At 41.2% G+C, this 19,422-nt stretch overlaps 3 protein-coding genes and 1 non-coding gene across 5 annotated transcripts; 2 read left to right on the forward strand and 2 right to left on the reverse strand.

Moving 5' to 3' along the window:
- Positions 1–520: 520 nt before the first annotated feature.
- On the reverse strand, positions 521–4,867 carry rpl24 (ribosomal protein L24). The gene is made up of 6 exons (XM_037789124.1): positions 4,805–4,867; positions 4,603–4,678; positions 3,276–3,386; positions 1,916–2,052; positions 965–1,031; positions 521–651 (listed from the first exon to the last, which is right to left on the reverse strand). The coding sequence occupies exons 1-6, from the start codon at positions 4,807–4,809 to the stop codon at positions 571–573; spliced, it is 477 nt and encodes a 158-aa protein (XP_037645052.1). The 5' UTR covers positions 4,810–4,867; the 3' UTR covers positions 521–570.
- Positions 2,651–2,831, reverse strand: LOC119500944. Its single transcript, XR_005209731.1, has one exon. It is a non-coding gene; the product is annotated as a small nucleolar RNA SNORA23 (small nucleolar RNA).
- Positions 4,868–5,311: 444 nt separating the features above from the next.
- On the forward strand, positions 5,312–10,177 carry cep97 (centrosomal protein 97). The gene is made up of 11 exons (XM_037789120.1): positions 5,312–5,496; positions 6,064–6,206; positions 6,325–6,483; positions 6,618–6,719; positions 6,850–6,963; positions 7,069–7,235; positions 7,344–7,508; positions 7,699–7,877; positions 7,965–8,619; positions 8,733–8,808; positions 9,034–10,177. Exons 1-11 carry the CDS (start codon positions 5,460–5,462, stop codon positions 9,556–9,558), a joined length of 2,322 nt encoding a protein of 773 aa, XP_037645048.1. The 5' UTR covers positions 5,312–5,459; the 3' UTR covers positions 9,559–10,177.
- Positions 10,178–12,109: 1,932 nt separating this feature from the next.
- Positions 12,110–18,750, forward strand: nxpe3 (neurexophilin and PC-esterase domain family, member 3). 2 transcript variants are annotated; one of them, XM_037789123.1, is made up of 6 exons: positions 12,110–12,299; positions 14,988–15,188; positions 15,535–16,316; positions 17,174–17,244; positions 17,336–17,551; positions 17,636–18,750. In XM_037789123.1, the coding sequence occupies exons 2-6, from the start codon at positions 15,096–15,098 to the stop codon at positions 18,199–18,201; spliced, it is 1,728 nt and encodes a 575-aa protein (XP_037645051.1). In that variant the 5' UTR covers positions 12,110–12,299; positions 14,988–15,095; the 3' UTR covers positions 18,202–18,750. The 2 variants fall into 2 exon arrangements, with proteins under 2 accessions (XP_037645051.1, XP_037645050.1); XM_037789122.1 differs by having other exon boundaries at positions 12,111–12,299; positions 17,333–17,551.
- Positions 18,751–19,422: the final 672 nt, after the last annotated feature.

Below are 19,422 nucleotides of genomic sequence, written 5' to 3' on the forward strand. Positions count from 1 at the left end.
AAAATCTTTGACTGTTGGTCGAAACTAAAGCACTTTGAGACCTCGACCTGATGGTCACTTTTCATTAGTTTGACTTTTATAGACAATTTAACAAAGAAAATAATTTGTAGCAGCCCTAAAGCATACATGCTCTTTTGGACAGAATAATAGTGACGTGAAATTTTCATCTCGTCCCATGCCTAGTTATGACAATTGATGTCTACCATAAGGAGACAGTGTAAATAGTCTTTTAAGTGACTTTCTTGACTGAGACAGCCGTACAATTGATCTTTGTGTCAGAAATCAATCAGTTTGAATCATCTTATTATAACGGGTCCAGTTTGAAAACTTGGTATGTCATTATGCAGCTGTGTTTCCCAAATATTGTACTGAATGCGATAAAAAGCCCGTTCTTTCTAGTAAAAATCCACTTTCACTCAAAAGCTGCCAGTTCTCCAAGTTCATTAGCATGGCTTTGATGCAGTTTTCAATATGATCTTGCTGTAGCATTGTATTGTTATCAAATTACAAATCAGACAAATGTTGGTCAATCAAAATGTTTTATTCACAACCCTAAACGACGAGTCAGGCTTAGCGTTTTCCACCAACGCGGGGTGCGCTGATCTTCATGGGCTTAGCGATCTTGGGTTTCGCTGCAGTCTTGGATGCCGTCTACAGAAGAAATACATTAAATAGTTACATATCACAATTTAAAACTGACAATGAAGTTACTTAATAATCCAGTGAATACTACAGAGCAGGCAGTTGACATTATTTAACTACACAAAGCTCCTTAACAGAGCACACTTCAGTCTTTTGTGATTAAGGGTAAAGAAAAGAGTTTTTTATTTACAAATGGCACAAATAGTAATCTTAACTAGAATATTAATTACACGTATACAACATAGCATCTCAGATTTAATATTGGTGAAGGGACACAACTATAAAACAAAACACTACTCTTCTGTACAACTTGAGATTTTACCTTTGCACTTGCAGTTGCAGTGGGCTTCTTGGATGCCTGCTTTGCCTTCTTGGCCTCCTTGGCAGCTCTGAGAGAAAAAAAGGGCAACAATCAGCCAAACTTGACAAGTAGCAGAGGATGATAAGGATAAAACACTCGGTCATCTTTGTGCTATTATGTAATCATATTTTGACAAAAACATACCTGGAAAAAAAAATGTATTGAGCAACTATTACTAATTAAAATAACTACAGCGATGTGTCACATTGATGCAGACGTTTTATAAAATTCATTATAGCCATATAGCAGTCCTGCTCATTGATTTGCACGTTGGCTTAATACATCTGAAAAGATATTTAGGGATATGTACCTTGGTAAAAAAAAGTTATGGTAAATAGTCTTACAATTTCCAACCCTGACAAGTTATATCAACAGTCCAAATTAAGACCGTTATGTACATGTTATGCTGTAGATATTAGCCAAAACAAAGAGCCAGTGTTGGGATATACCATTAACCTTGTCAGATTTGCTATACGTATATCATTTCTCCTAAATTTTTCACTTAAAATATGAATACAAAACGTAGACTAAGCAGATGTACAGTACAACTTAATTTATCACCCATTTAATTAGTGATTGATGATATTCACTAGTTTTCAAATACAGCAACCCACGTGATCAGATTGGTCTTCTTGACTGAATTGATTCAAAATTGACGTTGTCCTGAATTTCATGGTGAAAACTAGTTGCAAGATTAGACTCTTTGAAAGACAAGCTGTGGTCCGCTACCCACTGAGATGGCCAATGAAAATTAGACTAAAATCCCACAATTTTAAGTGCATAATGTCTCTCCTTCTAAAACCTGTCGATGTTTGCGTGAATCAGCCTGAATCAGGAGCAACCAAGAAACTGGATTAAAAAACAAAAAGATCCAAAAATCAATTCATAGAACGGTACGGTTTGTGTCCTCACCTAATAGCCTGCTCCCTCTGGGCCTTGCGGACCTCTGGCTTCTGGTTCCTCTTGGCCATGATCTCAGCCAGGGAGGCCCCAGTGATGGCCCTCTGGAATTTTACTGCACGGCGGGTACGCTTCTTTGCCACCTCTTCCTGTTGAAAACACATGATGAAGAAACCTTAGTTTATTTGTAGCACAATATGCTCTACAGACCCACATCAGAAACATGTCCAAACCAGCCCAAACCCTCTGTTCACTGAATGAGAATGGATAAAGAGTATCCTACATAATCAGTCGCTTACAGTGTGTTTATTTAAATTTTTTCCAAATACAACTTTAAAATAAGAACTTTCAACTGAACCACATTTATGTTTTAGTCTCGCAGAGACAGTTGTAATCATAAACGTTTCAAAAGTTGTGACCCTTTAAAAAAAAAAACAAGGCCAAATGTTGACTTTCACTGTCCCCTTTATTACCCACTAAGCAGGTGCCAACACACGTAAACTTTCCAGTACATTATGGTGACTTCTCCCCATCTAAGCAAGCTACAAAAATGCTGATTACTGAGGAAGTTATAGTGGTCCAAATTAGTGGATAATAGTAGAGTAATAGTGGATGGATTTCACACATTCTACTTAATTTTTTTTGCAATTTTAAACCAAATCAAGTTCTGCAGTATCCCTGAAATGCTGGCACTGTACAAGTACTAGCTGTAATGGAATCATACAGTTACAGGTGAGAAGTATTGTAGCATGTAGGAGAATTTGGAGGCTGGCCAATGGTGAGATGTCAATACAGACGTCAAGGACCAGTACTATGATCTCCAGTTGCTCTATGGCTGCAGGTGTGGAGTGAGCACTGCTGCCCAGCCTGCAAAACACAGTCAGGCAACAGCACATAACACAGACGTACACCGTGCACACCGTCCACCCGCAGCCAAATGAATGTGTGTGAATGAGTGGGAACTTACGCTGACTTGTGTTTAATAGTCTCAATACAAGTACAGATCCATCAATATGGTTTTGTGATGGCAAAACCAATTCCCTCTGTATTACCCACTATTATGGCATGTTAGCAGGGCTTTTACATAAGTCCTACAACATATGCACTGGACTAGTTAAAACACAATCATGACAGTATTGCCATTTTTAACGCTGTAATAAGCAACATCATAATAAGCACATACTGCAAAACATAAGTTTAGATTTCAAATTCATAACCAATGGCTGCAGCAGACAATTTATTGACTAACAAATACTACTTTTAAAAGCAGATATTGGCAGCTTTATCCACAGTACAGCAATTAAGCCTTACAGCCCATCACAACACCTGGATCTGGTTACTATAAACACAGACAGTACAGCTTTTTACTTACAGACTGGCCCTTCTTGTGCTTGCGTCTGTACAGCACAGTCCAGTTGATCTGTCTGGGGTTCCTCTTGGCGAGGAAGGCAGACTCACATTTGGCGTTCAGAAACTGGAACACCTAACGAAGACAGGAAGTCACACCCTCTGATTACTAATCTACAAATCCTTATATAATAAGACACTCACAAGTTTACTCTGTAATGTGCAGTAAATTGAGATTTCAGACACATGTGGATCATCGTTATTTTTGCAACATCACTGACGGGAGCAATTTTTGCATCTATAAAAGGTTGCATTGTGGGATTGTTGACAGAAAGTAGTGTACGTGTCATAAACAATACTTTTGGTCAATTGTGAAAATTTTTTAAGGTACTATACTATAATCCGAGGCACACTGTAGTGTTTGAACAAAATTAAAATGCCTTTATTTTACATGGCAATAATTGTTTAATATGACCTAATAGGTTTTCATCATGGTCACTGTCACTGTCACAGTGACCCTGATGAAGACCTGAGTTGGTCGCAACGCATTGGTCATTTTAAACAATTATTGCCATGTAAAATAAAGGCATTTTAATTTTGTTCAAACACTACAGTGTGCCTTGGATTATTTTTGAGGGAGACTTGCATTTTGCACTTTTTTCCACCCATGCAATGAACCCTTCACAAAACTGAATGAGCCCAATACACCTGAAGGATCCAAAGAGCACCTGTATGTGAATACCACAGAGACCCAGCAGCACTTCTACTCCATTGTCTTCAAGTACTATACTATACTTTTGAAGGTACAATAAAACATAACAGTGCCATGTTAATATAGTTAACTATATATTATATATGAGGAGTGATTTTACACACAGCCATTAGAGCTGGAAAAGCAAAGATGTATTACACAGAGTGATCCAAGTTACTTAACATGCTATTCAAGTGAATCATGAAGACCTGTCTGCTCCTCTGACACAACAAGTTAGCTAGACATCAAGCTAGCCACTTGAAACAGTGACATGTGTATGTTGTCAACATTGCCAAAGCACCACAACGTGGCGAAAACAACAATAGAGAAGTCAAATATCATAGAGTCGCTAAAAGGCAGTGCACTGATTGAAACATACTATCTTGTGGTGCTATCAGTTTATGTTAGCAGCTAATGTTAGCATTCAATGGAGCCAACTGGGCCTATTCCAGAGACAGCTGCTCATGTTATGAACACCTACAATAGGTAAATGAGACAACTAAAACCATATTCAATCCGTTAATGTGTGTATATAGAGCCAGAGCAGCTGGTAACCAGTGTTACGGGTGGCATGGTAACCGGTGTCGAGTGGCATGGTTACCTTTCCGTCTATCCTGGCGTATCGGCGGCCATGGCCGGGGTATATCTTATACCCGCTGAAACTGCACAACTCGACCCTGAAAACGACAAATTTAAGGCATCACTAAAAGAAAAGGGTACACATTTACTCTTAATGTAGATAACATGGTTATAATGTTTATTTAAGCGTTCAGATGGCGTTTGATAGTATTCTGTTCACTCACTTCATGATGGCTACGAGAGGGGCACAAAACCGGAAAGAGAGATGACGGTGGCGGAAACGGAATTGTGACACTACAAATCGATATTTCTGAACTAATAAAACAATAAATATTTTTTTCAGTCGGTTGAAGTGTTGTTGATACTCTACGCGCAACATACAAATATAAATTATTTTTTATATTGTAAAAAATTGTTTAATCAAAATGAATACTTCATCACAAGGTTGACGTCACAATCTGACGGTTGGCTAGCGAGCGTATCAGCGAGCGGGAACTTACTTCATGGTTTAAAATAAAATAAAATAATAATAAATAAATAAATAAAATTATAATAAAGAGATGACTCAAGAACATTTTAATATTAAATTTAAAAAAAAAAGTTACCATAAATTATTGGTCGTTAACGTTATTCACAAGCGTTTCTTTTTTTCTTTCTTTACAACAACCAGACCGGAAACGACGATAATTGTAGTCTTTTCAATTCACAAAGACGCCACTCCGTAACGAGCGAGGCATCTTGTTTGAACTTCGTTTCCCAGAACCCCCTTCGGTTAAACCGTTTGACAAGCGACAGACGCTTCACGTCACAGTCTGTAGCTAGTAGCTGGTACAGTAGAGTTGTTAGCTAGGTTAGATAGGTGTTGCCTGAGGCGGCAGGATGGGTGTATCAGATATACAGTTAGATGCAAATGCTGGTAAGTGTCTCTATGGTTGTTTTTGGTCAGACGGACAGGGATGGATCAGTTCAGCTGTAGTCATTGTGTGCTTATTACCAGCTAACGTTAGCTAGCCTAGCATGCATCAGCCCAGACTCCAGAGTCCTGCAGCTACCTAACGTTATTATAACAGCAAGTGTGTCAGAGGAGGCAGATCAAAACATCATGTGTCAATCCTCTGGCGTCGGACTTATAAATGACTTTGTAGTATGCCACCTAATCTAGTGTTGTGTTAATGAGATGCCTTAGGTTATCTGTAAGTCTCTATACCAGCCAAGCTTCAAAAACACCTTCAAACAGTTTATAACACAGGCTTCCTGTCAATCATCTGACTTCTCAAGCAGCCTAACTCGAGATAACCTTGATCACAGTAAACTGACCTTTTATGTGTCAATAAATGAGTGGTGTCTACCCCCAGCTTTACTGCAGGTGTATACTGTATGCTTTAAGCTCTTGTGTGATATGTAGCCATGGTGATTAGAAAAAAAGACAGTTGTTGTGGTTTTTCCAGTCTGTTTAATCTCCACCCTTCTTGGCTCCTACAAGGACCTGTGGTGGATCTTTCAGCCCGGGGTATGCAAAAGCTGGACCCGAGTTTCACCTGCACCGAGGACACTCACACTCTCATCCTGGACCGTAACCACATAATGAAACTGGACCATCTGGAAAGGAGCCCAGGCCTTCAGCAGGTAGCTAAACCCTTTGAGCTAAGTTTTCCCGCCCTTTGATTACAGGCTTATAGGCATAATCACTGATGACTTTTGCTGATTTAATCCCTTTTGATAAATCATTGTCTTTTCCCTTTAGCTTTCTGTAGCCAGTAACCGTCTGGTGCGAATGATGGGCGTCTCTCGGCTAACAGAGTTGACCGTCCTCAATCTTCCCAATAACAGTATTGGATACATCGAGGGGCTCAGAGATCTGCCACACCTCAAATGGCTCAACCTGTCTGGGAACAATATTAAGGTGAGGAGAGGACAGATTCTCACATACGTTACTGATAAATCACATTTATTTACAAAAATGTCATTGCATAGATGAAACCATTAGTCTCTGCCCATGTGTTGATATGCTAACTGACTGTAAACTCATTTATACAGGTCATAGAGCAACTCAACAACTGTGTTTCCCTCCAACACTTGGATCTGTCTGACAATAATATATCTACCATTGGTGATGTGACTAAACTGGTGTCATTAAAGGTGAGCGCTGGCTGGAGCCTCTGAGGTTAAAAGCGAGCCTAAACACAAAAACATGACGATTTAATAATGTACAGTTATTGTGTCAGTATTCGTTTATGTGTCTTTAATGACTTTTCTGGCAATTTTGCAGACACTGTTACTCCATGGAAACAGCATTACAACACTTCGTACTATTCCTGCTCACCTACCTGCCCATTTATCCATTCTCTCCCTGGCAGAAAATGAGATAAGGGATCTTAATGAAGTAATTATCTTTTCTCCTACTTGATACAGCAGCACTGATTTCCATTTAAATTATAGAGAGGCTAATTATAATTGACCGACTTTCTTCTGATTATTCCATCCATAGGCGTCATACCTGACACCTCTCCATGAACTGGAGCAGCTGTCCGTTATGAGCAACCCTTGCGTTATGGCAACTCCCTCATTGCCAGGTTTTGATTATCGGCCGTATGTCATGAGTTGGTGTCTGAGCCTAAAGGTTCTGGACGGCTATGTAGTGTCACAGAAAGAAGGGTGCGTACATTCCTATGCTGTTACAATTAGCTAGTTAAGACTAATGCAGGAATACTATACCAAATGTTTGAATCTCTTATTTACTGTGTATATTTGTCACAATTGCAGTCTCAAAGCAGAGTGGCTCTACAGTCAGGGAAAAGGACGTTCATATCGACCAGGTCAGCATGTTCAGCTGGTTCAGTACCTGGCCACTGTCTGTCCTCTGACGTCATCACCGGCCCTGGAGACGGCAGAAGACGCCAAACTGGAGAAGATCCTCAGCAAACAGAGGTATAAATCTGAATTTAGCAGTACGGCTACACAACATGAAGCTCAAAAATCATGACACCACAGAGAAGCCAAAGACTGTCATCCAATATTCACTTCGTGGTCATGATAACCCTGCCATACATCCCCATTAATTAATGGAAAACATTTACTTGAATGACTTCATGTTTGCACTGACATTTTTGTCTCTCAGGTTTCACCAGAGGCAGCTGTTAGAGGCGAACAGAGGAGGCTGTCCCAGCCCTCCTCGTCCAACTCAGCTAGATGTGGAGAGGCACAGTCCCTCACATCCAGTCCCACAGGGCGAAGCCAGAGAGGTGAAGCAAATCAGCACACCTACACCAGCTGCTGCTCCATCAGTCCGGGAGACTGGTAGGATCCTTTGTCTCTCTAAGTAGTTGTGATGCAGAGCTTTCTTTTTCACAATTTTAACTGTTTGCTGTGCCTACTTTTGTACAGAGCCAGTTGTGCAGTTTAACACCTGGATGAGCTGTGATTCTGCCCACCCATCACTGCCGGTGGTTCGCAGCCCAAGGCTCAGAAAGGAGCACATCTATTTGGAGGATGTGCAGACAGATGAGGAAAAACTCAACGGCAGCATGCTCTCCTCAGAGTCCACCTTTCTCCCCTTCACATCCAATCTGGAGCCACAAACAACCCACTCTGACAGCGAGGACGAGACAGAGACATTTGAACCCGATTCCCTGGCTCCAATGCGGCCAGCGCAGCCCAAGAAGCACAGCACAAACAAGACACATCATCATTCACTTCCAGTGCATAAGCAAGATATGGGTCTTGAAGAGGAAGTTATTTCTGGTACAGCCACAACAGCTGAATCACTAGGCGTCAGAGTTAGCACACCACAAAATGATTTGGAAGCATCTTCTGACTCCGGTGAAGCAGAGATGAAAGAAGCCTCAAAGCAGGCAAACATTGGTGTGTGTGCCAGTAAATCAAGTGTGATGGAAGCAGACAGGGCAGCGGTTAAAATACAATCATGGTGGAGGGGACAGCACACTCGCTGTTGTCACCCCATGGCCAGAGAGGTGCGCAGTGAAATCCGCCTGCGCAGGATGCAAGAACACATCCTCTACCTGTCTGGGACGTTGGACAGGTAAGTGACTGACCATCAGCATTGTTTATTTTCTATGAGAATGATTGTACTTTAACAAATATTCTATATGGTTGCAAAGATTACTAATAGATAACAATGGGATTTGTTTGCAGGGTGCAGCAACAGTATGAAGAAGAGAGGTTACAAAGGCTGGTTCAAGAGGAAGCTGTAAAGTTTCTGTGGAAACAGGTCAGTGATTGAAGTTGTCATTTATCATCGCAATCCATCTAATAGTAGTTGAGATATTTCAGTGTGGATCAAGTGGTGGCCGGACCAACTAATCAACTGACAGACTGACTGTACCATCATGCTGCTAGCATTGCTAAAAACTGTTTTCCGGAGATGATACATCTTAAAATTGTATGTTATTGGCTGCCTCATTAGTTTAACACTTTCCCTGTGTTCTCCTTGTAGCTCCAGTCTATGCAGCAGTGGAAGCAGTCTGTGGAGCAGCAGCTGGCTAGCATTAGTCAGGCTGTCACGCCGCCTCAGATCTCATCTCCTGGACTATGCGTGGCCGCCCCGCCTTTTACATCCAACACGACGAACCCACCCAGCACAGACCTCTCGTTCCCAGACTCCGGCTTCCAGTCAACACGCGATCAGGAGGCAGCAGCGCAGGAGGACAGCTTCCTGAGCAGTGGGACAGCAGACTCTCTGAAGACGGTGCGAGCGCTGAGCCCCGTTCACAGCGGCTTTGCCGGTGTTAGCGACGGTGTGGACAGCGCGGACTGCAGCCTACTGGAGCAGTACCTCTCCTCTATACAGCAGCGGGAGGAGGAGGCGGAGGAGGTGATCAGTGATAGAACAGAAACACCACAGCCCTCCTCACCAGTATCACCGAACAAAACAGCACAGTCCCACTCCCCCCCGCAGAAGGCAGCAGACAACCAATCAGAAGTGCAAAGAACGAAGGAAACCACTCCTGGTCCTGACTGAGAGCCTTCACCCAACGCAAACCTGTACAGAACTTCTGAATGTGTGTAAATTGGCACTGACTGTCACTCATCTTGATTACTGAGCCAGATCTCAAATAGCAGTGCACTTGGTTTCCTTTGTTTATCACGCCTGATCCCAGGACAGGCTTGAAAACAAACACTTTACTGTGAATATAACTCTTTTTTTTAATGCTCCACTACTTGGATCTGTTCTGTTATTTAACATTTTTCTCTCTGTGTGAAGGCAATGGTTGTGATGTAGCTTCAGAACATATTAGTAACTTGAAAGCTATCATTTTATGATGAAAATACACTAAGTAGATTGCTGCCTCTATTTATTAAAATACCAGACATGGTATTCTCTTTATCAATATCCACTGTAATAATAAATACATGTGATAAACTGCAATTAATCAGATTAGGAGTTGATGTGTGGAGAGTAGTGCACTTGTAACCACAGATATATACCTTACACGAAACAACAAGCTTACTATCACTTATCACATTTAATAGCTGAACTGTTTTTTTTTATCGACTTTAGAACACATTACCTGAAAATGTTGTAGCATCTTTATCTTCTTGAAAAACATGTAAATAAATCTGCAATTATTATTTTCCAATTATTGTTATTTGGTTTCATATTATGTTGAAATGAGGATTGATTAGACATGTGCTTTTCATCCTGTGACCAGTCAAAGGTTCTCCTGTAAAGAAGGCATAATAGTAGCAGTAGTAGCATCAATTGGAAATACTCAAGTAAAGTGAAAATAGATCAAAACTGTATTTAAGTACAATACTTGAGCAAATGTACTTAGTTATTTTCATAGACTTTCCATACTGTTGCCAGGTCAATACAGCATAATAATGTAGGCTATGGGAGCCAAGCCACTTGCATAGCAAAACACAGTACAATTATTAATTCTCAAACTCAAATATTATACCTGTACTCAGGGTCTGAAATTAACCTTTTTCTTCACCTGCCACTGTGGCAGGTCACTGAACATTTCTACTAGCCACTCATTTTTTTTGTCTGCCACTTCGGAAATCTAGGTAGAACGCTTTAAAATTGTAAACACTGAATCAGTGTTACCAGACTGTAGAATATAATGGAATATATCATGTAACCTTAATCCATGACTATATTTAGGTAACACTTCATTTTACAGGTCTACAAATTTCATGGTAATTAGGTGATAATTAATAAGTTACCTCTTTGAAATTTCTTTGGAATTACTGCCAAATTACCCCAATATTTACCTCAAAATGTATCGAAAATTACTTTATTATAAACATGATTTAATAATTATATTCTTAAACAGTATATAATCGTTAAAACAGGGCCCTTAGGCGCTGCTCTTCATCGGAGGTGGAAAACCAAAACTAATAGAAGACACTTCTGATCAGCACAAATCTCACCATTGTGTGACTTATTGTCTAAACAAATGCAACCTGGTAGCTAATGTCATGATTCAGGGAGTTTTTTAAAGAAATTTCAAAGAAGTTATTTTCTAATTATCATCATTTACCAGCAGACATGGAAATAAAGCATATAAATTCACTTTGTATTCTTTTGCTGGAAATGTATTAAATAAATTACCAGCTATTGAGAAATAGCGGAATATAATTATAAAATAATGTTTATAATAAAATCATTTTCAATAAATTTATTGGTAAATATTGGAGTAATTTGGCAGTAATTCCAAAGAAATTTCAAAAAATGAACTTGCTAATTATTACCTAATTACCAAGAAATTTGTGGACCTGTAAAATTAAGTGTTACCATATATTTAATTTAGGCTTTAGAATTGCTTTTTTAAAATAATATTTCTTAAAGGTCCCATATTATAAAAAAGTGAGATTTTCATGTTTTTTATTATAAAGCAGGCTTAAATCCTATATAAATACCGTGAAAGTATCAAAACACTCAATCCACAGGGAAATACACACAGCCAGTATTCAGAAACTCTGCATTTGAAACAAGCTGTCGGGATTTCTGCTCATTCGTGATGTCACAAATATACAATATTTAGACCCTTTACACAGATTTAAATGTAAACATTCTAAATGTGTCCTAGTTTATTTCCTGGTTGCAGTGTATGTGAATGTCATCAGCTGACAGGAAGTACACATGGACCCAAGCTGTTGCCTAGCAACGTAATTCTGTTGCAATGTTGTCAAAATGTGCTAAAACGGAGCGTTTCAGACAGAGGGTAAATACAGGTATATTCAGGCTGACAGTATGACGAAAATAAAGTGTTTTTTTTTAACATTTCAGCATGTAAACATGTTCTAGTAGAAACACAAAATACAAGTATGAACCTGAAAATGAGCATAATATGGAACCTTTAATATAAGGAAAACCTGTCTGCCATGGTGGCAGGTGACCTGAAATTTTCACCTGTGCTAATTTCATTCCCAGCCTTTACTACTATTATTACTTTAATTATTCTTTTTTTTAATGTATTTTTCCATGTGGAGAAACGTTTACATTACTGACCACCAGAGGGTGCAGCAAGCAATCCTGATCCACCCATAACCCAGCACCCCCACCCCGCCAGCCCGTCCTCCTCCCCCCGTCATGATCAGTGGGAGCTCCGGGTACCAGGACGCTCCTCCTGTCTACTACACCGCCTCTGATGGTGCCACCCAGACCGCTGCTGGCTCCTCTCCTCCGGCTCAGACTCATCACCCTCCTCCGGCTGTCTGACGGTGCAACATCGAGCTCATCAGTCGACGTAATGTGTGAGTAGTAGAGGAGCACTATAGGGCTGCATCACGGTAGCTAACATGGTTGCATTAATGACATTACATATGTGCTGGAATCTCTGTATTGATATTATCCTGTGATCATCCCTCTGTTGTCTTTGTCGTGTTGCAGCCGTGCATGTGATAGAAGCACCTGCATCCATCTACTGATGTCTCCAGATGGAAGATGTTTACAGTCAAGATCAGTGCTATTTGTAAAAGTAACTTGAAAATGGCGCAATAATAGGCCCTACATGTTTATATAGGGCTGTTAAATCTGCCTGTTTTAACCTGTAGACATGTCTAAACGTGTATAAGCTAAACAGCAGGCACAATAACCTTGATTTGGACTAGCCTTAGTGGATAAATAGGGTTTGAACTGCAACGGGTAGTCGATTAATCGATAGGTTGAACGCCAGAAAATGAATCTGCAATTTCTTTAAAAAGAAAAATGGCTAAAAATCACTGGTTCCAGCTTTTTCAAATATGAATATTTACTGTTTAAATTAAATTATTGTGATGTCAAAAAATGACATCACAATTACCAAAAGCACAAGTTGATATATTTAAACTACTTGTATTGTCTGTCAAAAAACCCTTATTTGATGTTTTAAACAGTAAATATTCATATTTGACAAGCTGGAACCAGTGATTTTTAGCCATTTTTCTTTTTAAGAAACACTGGAGATTGATTTTCTGTTGATAGGTCAAACGACAGAAAATGTATCTGCAATTTAAAAAAAAAGAAAAATGGCTAAAAATAAAAAAACACTATTTTCGGACCAAATGACCTCTTGCTCTCTTGTTCTCTTGTCCACTCTGGTTTCCCTTCCCCCATGTTGGGCAGTTCTTGCAGTCAACAGCATTTGCTATGGTCCTTCTAAGAGACAGAGACTCTGACTTCATCTTGTGATTTCATAAACACAAAGTCTCCTGACTTGCACAGGCTTGCACCTGTGGATATAATTAGTTCTCCCCATTAACACTTCATTTTCACCATGTCGTTGTATTAGGTCTACTTCTGATCAGGCGGACTCAGGTTGTCTGAGGGACAGGAGGCAAAAATAATAAAAGGGGCACCAGTGCACAGAAAGTTTTCTAGCATGTAGGGCAGCCTTACATGGCAGTGATTCACATTTTCTCCACTGGAAGAGCACCGTAGTGGGCACTTAATCATGTTTTCATCACTGTTAGGGCACCGTAGAGGCAACCTTATCATGTTTTCCTTTCTGGATGGGCACCCTAGAGGGCAAATTAAAACATTTTCTCTTCTGGAAAGAGCACCCTAGAGGACATTTAATCATGTTGTACCAATGGAAGGGCACCGTAGAGGCAACCTTATTATGTTTTCTTTACTGGATGGGCATCCTAGAAGGCACATTAAAACGTTTCCTCTTCTGGAACGGCGTCCTAGATGCCACTTTATCTAGTTTTTTTCCACTCAGGGCATCTTAGAGTGCACTCTATCTCATTTTCTCCACTAGAATGGCACCCTAGAGGGCACTTCATCATCTTTTATCTACCATAGAGGCATCCAAGAGGGGTATTTTTGCTGCGTTTCTTTCAAACATGGGGGCACCAAGGGGGGGCAGAGCATCTGGCCACTTCAAGCCTGTTGTTTGCAAAGTTTCTGTTAGCTTTTTCATTAATTGTGCAGTTAATTCTCTCTAACTGAGCTTTGTGGGTGACAAGGAATGAACCAAACCAACATGTGCAACTCTCATAACGACTGCCAGCTCTAAAGGAGGGGAACAATGTGGCTCTGGAGCCGGTGTGAATTGTTGAAGCGAAGTGTGATATGGGTCTGATGCAGGCAGGACAAGCATCCACTTAGTGTTAGAGTAGTAGAGTAGTTACAGGCTGTGTGTGTGTGTTTGTGTGTGTGTGTGTGTGTGTGTGTGTGTGTGTGTGTGTGTCATAGCAGTCTCTTCAAAGGCAAAACATCACGTGATTGAAAGGGGGGGGGCGAGAGGAGTCAAATGTGAGGAGTCAAGTGAGGCAAAACAATTGTTGTTGCTCTACTGGACCAAAGCACATATTAGATTGAAGCGGCCACCAGTATGCAGTTGATTTATGCAGCAATAAGTGAGCAGCTTGAAACAATTTTTCATCAGGAAGCTGTAAATATTTTTCACACAAGCCAAGTCTACTGATGTGTCTCTGACCTGCGGTGGTGGAAAGTATAGTGTCGTTTTTTTAGCTCCCTCTCAACCAGATACAACAGTAAAAGGCTGCTCACATATTTATGCATCAGTATTAACACTTTTATCATTTATAATTACACTTATGTACTTTTTCTTACGTAAATTTGCAAAACATTTACTTGTAATGGAGTATTTTTACACTGCATTAATGTGTTAATGTAAGCACTAGTGGAACAACATAACCCTTATGTCCAAACCAACAATAAATTCCTTTTCCATAGATGGATGTTTGCAGCCTGTACATTCAACTGATCATCAATTATACATATAAAACCTCTTTCCTGTTTAGCCTTGCTAGAGGGGAAAACAATCACACAACAACGTCCAACAATATCTAAACATAGCTATGGACACCGCAACAGAATAAAGCATCACCAAGACAGACAACACAGAGGCATAAAGACAATATGATAACATTTCTTTATAAACATGAATCGAAGAAGTACTAGTTTTCTGTTTTCCTCATCCTTCTCGTTGACAGAGTTCATTTGCCAGAATCAGTCGCTGCGGACTAAATGACGCCATCATCGCCGGTGTGACAGCAGAGAGCGAAACAGGGCCTGATGATGGGAGACAGAAGGAGGTCACCATGTGCCGAAATCTGTCCAAATATGCCCTCATCTTCCTCGTCCTAGCCCTGTCTGGCCTCATCTTCCTGCTGTGCAACATCCACACTGTGGAGGTGAGGAGAGAAGTGGGCTACACGTCCTCCATTACCTTGAAAGGGAAATGGATTTACTTTTTTATCTTCTAACAGCATGTTGTGTATATTTTATATAATACTGTATCTTATGAGGACAGCTATAGGACAGAATATAGTGGAAATATGATATTAAGTCCACTGTTGCTAGAAGTCATTTTCACCACAGGATATTATTCTCTAATACAGTATATGGAGACACAGTCCTCTATTATAGGTCTAAACCTGAGAACATGCAACAACATTTAGCACTTTTATTTATTTTTTTCTGCCCGTCATATGTTGATGTTCCCATCTCCTGCAGCACCTCTCCTCTCTTTATCTTCAGAACTGGAACTGCCACACTATTTCAGCCCTCTACCAGCTCCAGAGCAGGATCCAGTCGTCCTTCATCCCAGTGAATCTCCCCACTTTCCATCCCAACCGCACCTTCTGTGCCCATCTGGGCCAGAAACCCTTCCCCGAAGATGAGCTGGAAGAGCGCTACCTGTTGGACTCTATCACCTGGCCCGGGCCTCCGCCTCGCACTACGCCGACCACCCTTCGCCAGACGAGCGACCCCGTGCACAGCCTGTTCGCCATCCTTCCCACCAAGGGAGGGAGGGAGTGGCACGTGGGCGACCAGCTGGAGGCCCTCGTCCAAATGCACGACTTCCAGGGCCGTCCCAAGCACTACGGTGGGGATTTCCTCTTGGCCCGACTGCACACCCCGGAGCTTGGAGCAGGTGTAGCAGGTAAAGTGCTGGACCACAGGAATGGTTTTTATTCCGCTATGTTCCCGCTCCTCTGGGAGGGGTCCGCACAGGTTGAGATCACGCTGGTGCACTCCAGCGAGGCAGTTTCTGTGCTGCGACGTTTGAGGGAGGAACGGCCCGATCGAGTGTTTTTCAAGAGCTTGTTCCGCCTTGGCTTCCTTTCTGAAACTACTGTGTGCAACATGTGCCTGCCTCCTGACCAACAGCCTCTGTGCAACTACACTGACCTTTACACAGGGGAGCCCTGGTACTGTTACAAGCCTAAGATGCTCAGCTGTGACACCAGAATCAACCACGCCAAAGGAGGCTATCTGAAACACCTCATCACCAACAAAGAAGCATTGCTCTTCCAGAGGTTTGTACTATTACATGACATATATTTGTGTTGTAGTAAAGGCAAAATCAGGCATTATCCTCTACACCAAAACCAAACATTAATAAATTTTACTAACAAGTGTTGCCTGTTTAGCAAAAGCCTAATATATCTATTCCCTCTGTGCCATAGACCTCTAGTTTTGACCAAAAACTAAACTATAAACACATAACTGAGACACAGTGTAGCACTGGGTAACATTTTCCTTTATCACGATGAACATGGACACTGTAGTTTATTTTGAGTCGTTTTTTAAAGAAAAATTAAAAATTAAACAAAACATTAAAGGTGCAGTGTGTAGGATCTGGAGGCATCTAGCAGTGAGGTTGCAGATTGCAACCAAATGAAATTACTGAAAACTGCGGAAGCTGACGCAAAAACGTGAAAACGCAAATAGCCCTTTCTAGAGCCAGTGTTTGGTTTGTCCGTTCTGGGCTACTGTAGAAACATGGCGGCCGGCTCAGAGAAGAGAGGACCCGCTCCGTATGTAGATATAAACGGCTCATTCTAAGGTAACAAAAACACAACTATTCTTATTTTCGGGTGATTAAACACTAAAGAAAACAAACTTATTAATTATAGTATATATTATATTCAATTTCTGCCAATAGATCCCCCTAAATGTTACACACTGTTCCTTTAATGACCTCTTTTTTAAAGAATTACGTTTTCAGTAGGAACTGGGTAAGTTGGGAAGTATTGAGAGGCAGACTAACACACTGTTGGTTTTGGTGTTGTTTTCCTGGGATTTGTTGACAGTAACAGATATATAGAATATCACCAGACTTTAACATTGTGTTTTGTGGGAACACTGATCAATTCTGTTCCTTTTATCTTAGTGGTGTAAACATTAAAGTTCGCGTACACGCTTCAGGACCCGACAGAATCAACGTGCTGCCTCCCAGGAAAGGTACAGAAACGTTTGTGCGTCATGTTACATGCTTTGATTTTATTCCATTGATTTAATTTTCTCTGCAACATTTCTCGCTTTGTATCAGAAGTCGAGGTAGAAAGCAGCAGCACAAAACCAGAACCTGTTAAGCTGGCACCGTCTGGATATTACTACGAGGACTCCTGGAGGCCATTAAATGGCGTCACAATGCGCCGGTTCAGTGAATCATCGGCCATCACTCAGTGTCTGAGGAACAAGGTGATCAACATGTACGGGGACTCCACTGTCAGGCAGTGGTTTGAGTACCTCATTGCTTTAGTACCAGGTGAGTGATGTCTTTGCGTCTCATCTTTTATTTTCACACTCTGCATTTTCCCTCTGCAACTTCCCTTTATTCCACTTTCCCCAGGATTAAAGGAGTTCAACCTGCACAGTCCTAAAAACGTCGGGCCTTTCATGGCGGTGGACAGCGGCCATAACATTCTCTTGAAGTACCGCTGCCATGGCCCGCCCATCCGCTTCTCCACCGTCATGTCCAGTGAGTTGCGGTACGTTTCAAACGAGCTGGACGGCCTCTCTGGGGGCCCCAACACCGTCGTGGTGCTCAGCATTTGGGCTCATTTCAGCACTTTCCCCGTGGAGGTGTACATAAGGCGACTTCGGCACATTAGGCGGTCGCTGGTGAGACTTCTGGACCGAGCGCCGGGGACGATCGTTGTGATTCGCTCGGGCAACCTCCAAGCCCTGGACCAAGAGGTGAGCCTGTACAACAGCGACTGGTACTCCCTGCAGCTCGACGAGGTGCTCAGGTCCATGTTCAAGGGACTGAACGTGCTGCTGGTGGACGCATGGCAAATGAGTTTAGCACACCACCTTCCTCACGCCCTCCACCCACCTCCAGTCATCGTCAAGAACATGATAGACACACTTTTGTCTTACGTTTGCCCAGAGAAGAAAAAGAGCCAACTGATTTAGAAGAAGAGTGACGATAGTGGATCAGAGGAGTTTACTTTGTGAATCCATCAACCAGTTCTTCAAGTTCCAACAGTTTACGTGTTCTCCAAAGCTACACACCCTTTAAATACTGTCTTTACTGAGAGACTTGCCTGAATTCTAGTATTGGTCTCTGTTTACTTGCCTGTTATATTTAATTTGAATCCCACAAAACTCATTTTATTCTGAAAATGCCAAAGATGTTGGCACAGTGATTGTTATTTCCCATCTGCTTTTGTTACCAAAGTGTTTTATTTACAGTATATTTTTTGTCTAATCCTGTTTGTACCTGACGATGACCTTTATTGATCCGACTTTGTGTCATAACTTATAAGAGCAGAGTTGCTGTCATGTTTGCCAGTATTTGCTAGTCAAATGTGTGCTTTTCTAACTGTGAATACGAGCAGTTCATGACTGTATTTTGTCATTTGCTTACACAAACTTTGTTTAGATCAAACCATAAAAGGAGGTTTGAGATGGAGCCGTACAGTACAATAAACCAAACTGTTTCAATGGCAGCATTCATAGTCACTGATCGGTCTCAGTAGCTCCAGTTTCTCATGTGTGTTCAGTTTCATTTTCATTTTTTTCTGTATTTAACAGGGAAGGGTCTTATTGAAGAGGACCTATTATGCTTATTTTCAGGTGCATGCTTGCAAAAAAAAAGCCCAGTCTGCTCTGATTGGTCAGCTGGCCCACTCTATTGTTAATTGGTCAACCAAACCAAACTCTTCAGACTCCGCTCCAGCTCCACTCTAACTAGCTTTGTTTGAGGGGTGTGCAAAAAAGTATTATGCAAATGTATTACTTGGTGACATCACCACGTTACAGAAGAAAAGGCGGGACTTCAATCAAGGCGTATCAGGCAGTTCAGGAGCAGTGTTTCTGTGGGGGAGAGTAACTCTCTGGTGTGGACTTTGTAACTTTGGAGACCTTTTACATGAACAAAAAAAATTATAAAACACACTAAAGGAAAGGGGAAAAGCACAAAAGCATAATAGGTCCTCCTAAAGATTAAAATCTCTTTTTCAGAAGAGATATGGACAAGAGTGCTGCATTAAAACAGTTACAACAATAAATGCAAACATCATAAACAGGCTTAAACAACTATCACTCACTACTAAAGAGGTAAGTGATTCTCCAGATGCTTTGGAAAGTCGTCCCCTCAAAGAAAAAAACTGTAGAGAATTGAGGCTTAACTAC

Source organism: Sebastes umbrosus, chromosome 13, assembly GCF_015220745.1.
Source record: "Sebastes umbrosus isolate fSebUmb1 chromosome 13, fSebUmb1.pri, whole genome shotgun sequence".
NCBI classification, from domain to species: domain Eukaryota; kingdom Metazoa; phylum Chordata; class Actinopteri; order Perciformes; family Sebastidae; genus Sebastes; species Sebastes umbrosus.

Excerpts from the sequence above, each read along its gene's own strand:
- rpl24 (XM_037789124.1), bottom strand. Across the intron at positions 2,053-3,275 it reads AGCACAAGAAGGGCCAGTCT|GAAGAGGTGGCAAAGAAGCG; the intron begins GTAAGTAAAAAG and ends TGTTTTCAACAG. Across the intron at positions 1,032-1,915 it reads CAGAGGGAGCAGGCTATTAG|AGCTGCCAAGGAGGCCAAGA; the intron begins GTGAGGACACAA and ends TTTTTCTCTCAG.
- cep97 (XM_037789120.1), top strand. The coding sequence starts at position 5,460 with ATGGGTGTATCAGATATACAGTTAGATGCAAATGCTG. Across the intron at positions 5,497-6,063 it reads ACAGTTAGATGCAAATGCTG|GACCTGTGGTGGATCTTTCA; the intron begins GTAAGTGTCTCT and ends GGCTCCTACAAG. Across the intron at positions 6,207-6,324 it reads GGAGCCCAGGCCTTCAGCAG|CTTTCTGTAGCCAGTAACCG; the intron begins GTAGCTAAACCC and ends TTTTCCCTTTAG.
- nxpe3 (XM_037789122.1), top strand. The coding sequence starts at position 15,096 with ATGTGCCGAAATCTGTCCAAATATGCCCTCATCTTCCTCGTCCTAGCC. Across the intron at positions 15,189-15,534 it reads GCAACATCCACACTGTGGAG|AACTGGAACTGCCACACTAT; the intron begins GTGAGGAGAGAA and ends CTTTATCTTCAG. Across the intron at positions 17,245-17,332 it reads CGTGCTGCCTCCCAGGAAAG|AAGTCGAGGTAGAAAGCAGC; the intron begins GTACAGAAACGT and ends GCTTTGTATCAG.